General features: G+C 34.9%; 1 protein-coding gene across 3 annotated transcripts; it reads left to right on the top strand.

Annotated features, from left to right (window-relative positions):
• Positions 1-739: 739 nt before the first annotated feature.
• Positions 740-10,767, top strand: LOC136229188 (thioredoxin-like fold domain-containing protein MRL7, chloroplastic). Of its 3 annotated transcripts, XR_010689003.1 has the most exons (7): positions 740-945; positions 1,172-2,245; positions 2,638-2,722; positions 3,092-3,203; positions 3,315-3,426; positions 4,968-5,168; positions 5,360-6,124. XR_010689003.1 is itself a non-coding variant. In XM_066017792.1 (6 exons), the coding sequence occupies exons 2-5, from the start codon at positions 1,380-1,382 to the stop codon at positions 3,416-3,418; spliced, it is 1,167 nt and encodes a 388-aa protein (XP_065873864.1). In that variant the 5' UTR covers positions 740-945; positions 1,172-1,379; the 3' UTR covers positions 3,419-3,426; positions 10,470-10,767. The 3 variants fall into 3 exon arrangements, 2 of the variants coding, with proteins under 2 accessions (XP_065873864.1, XP_065873863.1); XM_066017792.1 differs by lacking the exons at positions 4,968-5,168; positions 5,360-6,124 and adding an exon at positions 10,470-10,767; XM_066017791.1 differs by having other exon boundaries at positions 4,968-6,124.
• The last annotated feature ends 322 nt before the right edge of the window (positions 10,768-11,089 follow it).

Below are 11,089 nucleotides of genomic sequence, written 5' to 3'. Positions count from 1 at the left end.
TGAATTTTGGTGTTAGAAAAAAAGATTGATTTAACGATTTTGATGATGGAAATTATGAAATCTAAGAGGAGAAGATTAAACTTGAAAGAACATACTTGAAATTGATTTCTGTAATTTCATTTTATTTTTCACTCTCTATTTTCCTAGTTAAGAATTTTTATTTATTTATTCCTTTCAACGAGCTGAATTGCCCTAATAATATATACCACTCTAATTCGAATTTTTTTAAATAAAGATCGAATCTATAACCAAATCAATTATCAATAACTTTAGCAGCAAAATTCTACTTTTCTACCATTCTAGTATTAGTTTCATGATATGATATTAGATTTTTTTTTTAATTAAGGGGGTGTTTGGGTGCTCGCTCCTATTGCTTTTTCAGTTCGAAATGGATAGTTACAGTTGTTTGGTTAATGAAATTCCTGTTTGCCTTTTACACTTGAAAAGTAGCATTAGTTATTTGGTTAATGACCTCCAGTTTGCTTTTTACACCTGAAAAGCAGCTTTTTACAAAAGTAGAGAATCTATTTTTTGGAAAAATAGCTTTTTCCAACAGCAAACAGCGACTACTAACAGGAACAGCAAACGGTAATGGCAAACAGCAACAGCAAACAGTAGGTAAAACAAATACGTGCGTGTTGTGCAGCCTTGGAGCCCAGTCGTCAGCTAAACCGAACGGGAGGCGTCCCTTACTACAGCATCGCTCTCATGTCATTTATCGGATGGGGCTGTAACAGAAACGGCACCGTGCTGATTGGATAAGACGACATTTTTGTCAACTGATATTTCCGGGGTTTATCTCTCTCTCTCTCTCTCATAACATTTTCATCTGGATTTTCACTAGCAATTGCAGAAGTCGGGGAAACCAGTGAACACTAGCAGCCAGCTTCACTTCTGTACAACAGTCCACTGCTCATCCTAATACTACTTGTTCCTCGAGCTGAAGTAATTTCCTCTTTGAATTTTCGATTTTGCGCCTTTCATACTGGTTCTTAATATATGTTGCATTTTTGCTTTTAAAGCACTAATCCCCTTTTCTACCTTGCATTTTTCATTATGCTGAAAATTATATTTCATAGATTGGTGTTTTTGGTCTTGATAGTGCTTCGTGAATAGAAATTCTTCTTTCTTAGTTGGTTTCTCATTGAATGTTCTTGGTTGTTTGTTAAAGGAATTGATCGGAGGATTATGTTATGTGCTTTTTGGGATAGAAGCTCGAATTATCATCTGCATAGAGATTTTACTAATCACTTTGAATAAGCCAAGCAGAAAATAGAGATTGAATTCCTTTGGAATATAGGTTTTCCTCTCTTTCAAAGTGAAATCCCTTCCGTTTTTATGTTTTGCTGAGGTGATCTTGTTCTGGTGACTGAGGAAATATGTGTTCCCTTCCAAGTATTAACATGCCAAAATCCTTCTCGCCTCTTTCTTCTTTATACTGCCCAAATCTGCTTTCATTTTCATCAATTTCTTGTGGACACACTTTCCATTATCAAAGTTTAAGAACATGTCACCATTGGGCATATGCCTTCCGTTATCCCACATACAGTGTAAGCAACACAAAACCTTTTTCTTGCTTGGCTGTTTCAAGGAGTTCCGATTTAGAGCCTGACTCTGAAACTAGCTCCAAGCCCAAAGATAAACCTAAGACAAGGACTCGTCGTCCAAAAGCTTTGGATGCTCCAAAGAAAGAGGAAGAATCTGGAACAATCTTCCCAACAACAATTCCACGCAAGCCTAGGCGTGGTCGTAGGAGTGAAGCAGTTGCAGTTGAAGACTTTGTACGTGATTCACTTGAACGAACATTTACATCAATACGACAGCAGAACCCAGAATTGTTAGATAATAAAGAAAATATAGTAAAGGATAAAGTTGAGGACAATATAGATTCTGAAACCAGTGATGAAGATGAAGATGACAATGACATGGATGATGATGATGATGATGATGATGAACTTGAAGACGAATATGATGTTGGTAGAGGAAAAAGAAATAAAAAGAAGATGGTGCTTGAGGAGGAAAACCCAAATTGGCCGTTGGATGCTGATGTAGGTTGGGGAATCAGAGCATCAGAGTATTTCGAGAAGCATTCAATCAAGAATGTTGTTGCCGAAGATGGTTTTGAGATTGACTGGGAAGGGGAGATAGATGATAATTGGGTGAAAGAGATTAACTGTCTTGAATGGGAGAGCATTGCTTTTCATCCTAGCCCGCTAATTGTTCTTGTTTTTGAGAGATACAACAGGTAATCTTCTTCTATAATTTGTTATTTTCTCATAGTAGGAGTAATTGCTAAGTCAAATGAATTAGTATTATAAAGGATTGCGGTGGAAGAGAGTTTTTCTTAGCATTGAATATCTTCACCCACCACCAGGCAATTCCATAAATCAAATGCAGATACATACTTGTTTCAATGTGGATATACATGGGTTGGGATATGTATAGATGCTTTTCTTGTTTTTAGCAAAATAGGGCTATTTTAATATTATAAAATATGCACATTGCTACTGTAAACCAGATTACTGAAAAAGAAAGATAAATGACCAGTGCTTGAATGGGAAGTCCATAGAATTTTTTGGAGGAGAGTACTATATGGGCATTAATGGATAACTGAACATAGCTGAAACTTTTCTGCAGGGCAACTGAGAACTGGAAGACTCTGAAAGAGTTAGAGAAGGCAGTGAAGGTGTACTGGAGTGCAAAGGATCGACTTCCCCCTCGGGTAATATATATCCCTCTCTCTGTTTTTATTTAATTTGATATTTCTTATTTGTTTCATTCAATCCACTGTAGATAATTTTCAGTTATACTTCTCTTCACCTCTGATTGCTGAGGCAATGGTTTATGTTTCTTGTTGTTTCAATATCTTCAACAACTTTAGAAATATAAAATGCTATGTAGGATTATACTAGATGGTGTTTAGATTTCCTATAGCATGAACAAAATTTTTGGATTTTGATTTGTAAAATATTTTTTGTTCCCTAGTTATGGCATATAGTAAGTGCATGTAGGTAACGACCTTGGATATTCTAAAAATGTTGATCCATGTAAAACATTTGGTTATATTGATTTTGGAATTCTCTTGAATCAGTCAGTGAAGATAGATATCAATATCGAGAATGATCTAGCATATGCTCTCAAAGTTAAAAGTTGCCCTCAAATTCTATTTTTACGAGGAAACAGGATTTTATATAAGGAGAGAGGTAAGCAATATTCTCTTACAGAATTACAAAAGGCGTACTTTATTCATTTGTTTCCAGATATCACATATCCTAACTATTTGTTAACATGTATTAAAACAATGGACTTTTCAGAGTTCCGAACTGCAAATGAGTTGGTCCAGATGATTGCACATTTTTACTACAATGCAAAGAAGCCTTCATGTGTTAATTATGCAGCTGTGTCCCCACCGTCCTAACTTCTCTGGTATGCTCATTTGGAACTCTGTGTGTAAAAATTCTTGCAATTTTGGTATTGATCTTTACATCCTCTCTTTATAATAGTAACTAGCAGATAGTGATCACTGTGTATCACTAGTGCTGCTCTTATTGTAGACTCCCTCAATTCTGTAGCAAATATGCCATAACTTTTATCAGAACTTGCTTACGGGTAGAGATGAAAACTTCATAGTCTAAAAACGTGTATCAAATAACGCCAAATATTAGCCTTATTACTTATATTGTGGGTTTCATCCATTAGATATTGATATTTGGATATTGATATGATGGAGAAGCTTGGTTTCGCTCAGAGTTGGATTAACCTAGTTATGCAATGTATTTTTAAGGTTAGCTATGTTATTACTAGTAGTGGGCATTTTATTGGACCGATTAAACCTCATAGGGGTTTCGCCAAGGTGATCTCATCTCTCAGTACTTGTTTCTAATTTGTGCGGAAGGTCTTTCGACTTCCCCTACTAAGCTTGAGAAGAGGGGAAAAGTTCATGGATGTAGTGTTGGGAAATATGCCCAAGTTATATTTCATCTGTTCTTTGCAGATGATAGCTACCTTTTCTTTAATGTCTCTGAAAGGGAAGGTGAAGCTATTAAAAACTGTTTGAAGCACTATTCTGAAGCTTCGGGTCAATTGATAAACTATGATAAGTCTTCAATTACTTTCAGTAGAAATTGTTCTCCGTCGGGTTGTCGAGAGTTGCGCAATTTGCTTGAGGTTTATTCAAATGATGTGGTCGGTAGTTATTTGGGGCTGCCTTGTCTTATTGGCAGAAATAAACTCCAAACTTTTCATTATCTCGAAGAAAGAGTCAAAACCCAAATTTTTGGTTGGAAGTCTAAATTCCTCTCTAGAGCAGAAAAAAAGTTTTAATCAAGTTGGTCCTTCAAGCCATCCCGTCTTATGCGATGAGTCTCTTTGAGATCCATGTCACTCTATGCACAGAGCTCGAAAGAATTATTAATTCCTTTTGACGGGGTTCTTCTAGTGAAAATCAACAAGTATTCGTTGGAGATATTGGGATCGATTGTGTTCACCTAAATGTCAAGGGGGAACGGGTTTTCTAAAGTTGAACCGCTTTAACTTAGCGCTTTTAGCTAAACAAGGTTGACATCTCCTTTACAACCCAAATTCTTTGTTGCAAGGGTGTATAAGGTGAGATATTATCCTAATACTGATTTTCTTTGGGGCTGAACTGAAGAGTAATTCGAGTTTCTTATGACGTAGTATTTTGAAAGCTCAAGATCTTGTTCGTAGGGGTTCTAGATGCTTAGTTGGTAATGGACTGATATTCAAGTGTGGGGCGATCCTTGGCTCCCGGATTTTGATATTCCTTATATCGAAAGTCCTATCCCTCCTCTCAATAAGATCTTTACGGTTTCGGATCTTTTTGATAGCTCGGGTCTCTCTTGGGGTGATGTGAAGTTACATAGCTTTTTTTCTTAATGGGATGTTGATCTTATACATCAAATTCTTTTGAGTAGAGGCACTGATAGTTGGTAGTGGCTTGGTGACAGGAGAGGACGATATACGGTGAAGGAAGGATACAAAATCCTCTCTACCCAAGCTCATAATCAACAAGCTGATAATTTAGGTTTCTGGAGAAAGTGTGGAAATTAGTTGTTCCTCCCAGGGTTAAAGATTTAATTTGGCGCTCTATATCTTCTTGCCTTCCAACTAGCACAACTCTTAAAGCCCGACACTTTCTAGTCTCGGAGGTTTGCCCTCTATATATCTCTGCTTATCATTTTCTTGTTGAGTATACAACTGCAAAACAGGTTTGAAGTTTCTCTAATATTGGGGATATCAGCTCATTTTTACCAATTTAGTTGATTTTTGGGTGTATATTTTTGCTAATAAATCTATCTTGGACTCTGCTGTTGCGGCGGTTATCTGTTGGGGTCTATAGCATAATCGGAATCAACTTGTTTGGAGTAACTTTTCTTCGTCGGCGGGAGTAATTTTTAGCGCAACCACCCTTTTTTATCTTGGTAGAACCAGTGTCATACTCATCATCCTATTGCTTCTACGGCCCCCAGCTCGTTGGTTTCTCCTGCCACTGGTTCGCTTATTTGTAATGTTGATGCTGTTGTGTTTCCGTTGTCTCAAAGTGTTGGATCTTGAAGAACTCTGTTGGTTTTGTTTGCTCGAAATTGTAGGCTTCCTTACACTTATGATTTTTTTTTTTTTATTACTGAAAGTCTTATTGTGAGGGAAGCTTTAAGCTAGCTAAAGACAAATGGGTTTCAAGATATCGTGCTTCAATCGGATTCTCATCTTTTAGTTCAAGCTATCATTGATCAAGAGGATTTGATCTCTTTGTTTGGTTTAATTGTTAACAACGTAAAACTCTTGTAAGGGCTATCCACAATTGTTGTGTTTAATTTGTTAGTCGATCTGCGAATCATATAGCTCATACTTTAGCTAGGGCGACTGATTCTGAGTCGGATTATGGAGCTTGGGGGGGTGTTGTCCCTCCTTTTTTTTTTTTTTTTGTTTCTGCTTTGAGAGTGATTTGAGTGTATTGGGGATTGAGGAAAATATGGTAGTGGATAGGAAAGAGTGGAGGGAGAGAATTTGTGTCGTTGACACGACTTGATTTCACGGTTTTATATGATGATTCATGTTAGCCGACCCCGAATCATTTCGGGACTAAGGCTTTGTTGTTGTTGTTTCTGCTTTGAGAGCTGTTATATATTTATTTTTCAAAACTAATCACGATGGATTTGTTCCGAAATTATATTAGTATTATTTGTTTATGGAAGGCGAGAATTCTCGTGTTTCAAGTCCAAATAACCTGAATGTTTGTTGATTTGACATTTGTGCACCCTCATCTTCTATTTTGCTCAACATAATTGTCATTTTATGTTGGCTTCGTTGATTTCTGTTTACTGTTTTGTAATTAGTACTGACTACTAATAACTGCTTTATAGAGCTAGTAAATTTTTGTTTAATCTTGGAAGAATTATGCATGATTTTCAATTTACTTCTGTTCTTCTCTCCTGTTCTGAGCTCCTTATTTAATTTTTGGTTTCTGGTGTATTTTTGCCTTGAATTATGATGCCAACTGAGTGACAGACTAAATCGTAAGACTTACTTTGCTATTGGGATGTTAAATTTGACGGGTAAATTACACCCCATGACCATTGAAATTTACTCATTTTGACGATCTGGCCACTAAAATTCAAAACAAAACATAAAAACCATTCAACTTTTGCATTTTCTAACATTATGGCCACTAAATTTCAACCAACGCCTCAAAATGACCGTTAACGTCTTAAATATAAAAAATTCCTAGAATTGATAATATTCTAAGCAACTTTAATTTTCAAAATTTGTGTTTTGAGGTAATCTTGGTTAGGAAAGAGAAAGTGAATTTTTAGAAAGTGAAAACAACTCCATAAATTGTGATTTTGAAAAATAAAAAATGTGCTTTAATGGTAAATGTTGTTTTACACCTTTAATTCTTGAACATTTTCATTTTGAGGTCGTTAACGGTCATTTTGAGGCATTAGTTAAAGTTTAGTGGTTATAATGTTAGAAAGTGAAAAGTTGAGTGGTTTTTATGTTATATTTTGAAGTTTAGTGGTCATACTGTGAAAATGATTAAACTTCAGTGGCCACGGCTATAATTCACCTAAATTTGACAATTTCCAGCGTCTAGTAAATTGCTTAATATGTGGGATAACTTTTTAGGGCAAATTACATTCATGCCCACTCAACTTTGCTTTTATTAATATTAGGGATAAGGTACCAAAATAGGCCTAAGGTTTTTGGGAAAGTACCAATTTAGGCTCAACGTTCAAAATAGCACTAATTTACGCTTAACGTTTACAATATAATATCAATTTAGGCTTAACGTTTACAATATAGCATCAATTTAGGCCTCACGTACAAAATAGCACCAATATAGACTTAACGTTTATAAAATAATACGAATTTAAGCTTAACGTTTACAAATAAACGTCACAATTAAATTAACCATATTATATTCTTTTCCTATTAACTTTATATGTTATTTTTTTATTTAGTTCTATTTTCTTATTTATTATAATACAATTAATTAGTATTCTTGTCCATTAAAACATTGTATTTGTTTTTCATCAACCATTCCATGACTCCTAAATTCCATGGCTAATATAATATGGTTAATTTAATTGTGACGTTTATTTGTAAACGTTAAGCTTAAATTCGTATTATTTTGTAAACGTTAAGCTTATATTTGTGCTATTTTGTACGTGAGGCCTAAATTGATGTTATATTGTAAACGTCGAGCTTAAATTGATATTATGTTGTAAACGTTAAGTCTATATTGGTGCTATTTTGAACGTTGAGCCTAAATTGGTACTTCCCCAAAAACCTTAGACCTATTTCGGTACCTTATCCCTTAATATTATAGTCATTCAATTTCAAAATTTGATATAAAAATCAATCTATTTTGTCCTTTACTAACATTATGCCCCTTATAAAAAAAACACTCAAAATAATAGTTGACAACCTCAAAAATATAAGAGTTCAAGAATTAAAGTTGTTTCATAATTACCGGTTAAATTACACTTATGGCTACTGAACTTTACTCCAACTAATATTATGGCAACTAAACTCTAAAATGTAACATAAAAAAAGTCACTGAACTTTACACTTTATGCCACCAAACTTTAATTATGCCTCAAAATGATAGTTGATGACTTCAAAATAGAATTTCCAAGAATTGATGATATTCTAAGAAACTTTAATTTTTCAACTTTTTCGTTTTGAGGTTATTAGCCGTTGTTTGGTTAGGAAAGAGAAAGTTATGAAAATTGTGATTTTGAAAAAAAAATGTGATTACATGGTAAATGTGGTTCAATGACGTTTTCATTTGAGGTCATCACCAGTTATTTGGGTAAATAAACCCATGACCACTGGACTTTGCCCATTTTCGTGGTATAAGCATTGAAATTTATACTAAATTACATTACATTTAATCTATTGAAGAGGTGAGAGAGAGAAAGAGATGAAGCTTATAATGAAGGGGTAAAATAGAGAGAAACTAATTTGTTGGGGTAATTAGCACCATTGGTCAAAAAAGTTTAGACAATATCCTCAAAAAGTTACAAAAGTTTACTTTGTCTCAATAAAATCACTTAAGTTTATTTTTGTCCTAATAAAGTTACTTTAGACGTTTTCCGCTCATTTTTCTACCGGAATTGTTTACGTGACATCTAATTACATGTCTCAACGCCATGTTACATAATAAAAAAATAAACCATAAATTAATCCAAATAAATAAGAATTGTCAATTAAAATTTTAACCACAAATTAACCCACGTGGCATATCGATTGTCAATTAAAATATGTAGTTACATTTTTTTAATATGCCAGGTGGTGCTGACATGACGTGGAGATGCTACGTCGGCAATTTCGGCGAAAAGATGACTGAAAAACGTTTAAAGTATCTTTATTGGGACAAAAGCAAACTTGAGTGATTTTATTAAGACAAATTGAACTTTTATGATCTTCTGATGATATTGTCCAAACTTTAGTGACCGCTAATCCTAACTACTCAATTTGTTTTTGAGGGAGTCAAAGGTCAAAATGATGGGTCAACGACAATAATGGTCATGAATGTAATTTAGTGCATAATACAGTGGCTTTTAGGTTAAGTTTTGAAGTTTAGTAGTCACTAGAGTTTAATGGTCATAACGTTAGAAAGTGTAAAATTGAGTAACTTTTAGGTTAAGTTTTAAAATTAAATGACAATAATGTTAGCAAATTCTCCCAAAACTGTAATTTGTAACCGTAAAAACTCTGTCCAACTTTAATTTTGTAACCGAAACAAGTTAAAATTGGGAGATTCTGTATTTGACAAATGTAGTAATATGTTAATTAGGGCGGATACTGATACAGAAGAGAAGATATGCAAAATGCATGCACACATAGAGAGCATAAATGGTATATGACATCATATGCTCAAAAAACAAATCTCCTACCAATTACGGTTTTGTTATTTATCAGTATCAGTATCATATCATGTGACTCACTCTACAAAAAGCTCAATTACAATAATACCCTTTGAAATCTTCATGGCTTGTATATATAAAGCTTAGCCTTGTGGATTTTCCTATAGACATAGATAGATAGTTGTCAAGAGAAGAGAAGAGAAAATGGCAAAACAACTTTTCTCCTGCATCCTCTTTATCCTTATTGTGCTAGCAGCAGGTTAATATCTCTCTCTCTGTCAATTATTTTGCAATCTGAACTTTGTTTAATCTGTTCGTGTGAACAGGAACGGATCTATGGGGTCGGGAGGGGGTTTGTGCACTTACTGGTCCCCGGAAATCTCCATTGGACCAGTGTATGGAGCTTTTTTTTTTTTATGGTGTAGGGACCCAAAAAAAATTCAATTAAGGGTGCATAGGCATTGAGGATGAGTCTTGGCGCAATAGTAAACGTTGTTGTCGTGTGACTGAGAGGTCACGAGTTTGAGTTTTAGGAGCGGCTTCTTGCTAAAAAATTGGTAGGGAAAGGCTTGCTTCAATACACCCTTGTGGTGGGACCCTCCCTGGACTTGCGGGGACGCGTAGTTCACTGAGCCACCCTTAAGGGTGCATAGGCATTGAAGTACGTTTGTCATTGAATCTTAGATCCGTCACACCATGTGAACCCACTGATATTTTGTTCATCGGGATTAAAGAGACATAGAATGATGTTTTCCTTTCATACTGATTTCTCCTACTGGAGTTTTTTTTCCAAAGAGTCATTCTTCAACAGGCACGCGGTCAGAGCCCCAGGCTCCTCCCACTGCTTGGGAGCTTACGGTTTCATGTTCTATTTCACTCCTCGATGGGGGTTCTTTTCACCCTTCCCTTGGTCAGACACTTTTTAGGTGGTTCGTCGGCCAACTAAAATCTGTTACGCTAGGATTCGAATTTGAGATTCTCGATTTGAGACCTTTAATACTCAAACCAATCTTTGATTGGTTAAAACCTGTCTAAGATTATTATGAGAATGAATATTTTGGTTTGTGTGTTGTGCAGGTGAAGATGGAGATGGAGATGTAATGTGCACGGGAGGAGAGCCTATTGAGTGTTATACAAGCTGGCCATGCACAACCAACGCGATTTGCAAGGCTGATTGCAGCAATAGACCACAAGGTCGTGGATTCTGCACCGGCAACCCTCCAGCCTGCTTATGCACCTATAAGTGTGCTCGTTGTCAATAGATATTTCTTTCTATACTGAATCAGAAAAATCAAATTAGGAAAAACATTTCAATGTAGTTTCTGATTTTTGATTATGCTTTAAATCAAATAATAATCGTTATACCTTCGATTCTTCTTCTTCTCCTCTTTTCATATCATATTTGTTCAACCAAGCTTTTTGCTCTTTGTAGTTTAATTTTTGAACTGGGTTTTCCTGTTTCTTTCTTTTTTTTAAAATTAAATAAATAAAAATAAAGTAACGAGATAGACTTAAAGATTTTTTGGAAAGTGCTAATTTAATGTTTTTGAAATGGGAAGTTGATATACATACCAACTGTTGATTCAAGTTTTGTTATCCAAAATTATAATCACACAATTTCATAAACATTAAACTAGAATATTAATAATGATGTTATTTGTAGATTGGGGTTAAATTGACATTATTTTGTTAGTTTA

The sequence above is a fragment of the Euphorbia lathyris genome, chromosome 5 (assembly GCF_963576675.1).
Source record: "Euphorbia lathyris chromosome 5, ddEupLath1.1, whole genome shotgun sequence".
NCBI classification, from domain to species: Eukaryota; Viridiplantae; Streptophyta; class Magnoliopsida; order Malpighiales; family Euphorbiaceae; genus Euphorbia; species Euphorbia lathyris.
This window is presented reverse-complemented; position numbering and strand designations above follow the sequence as displayed.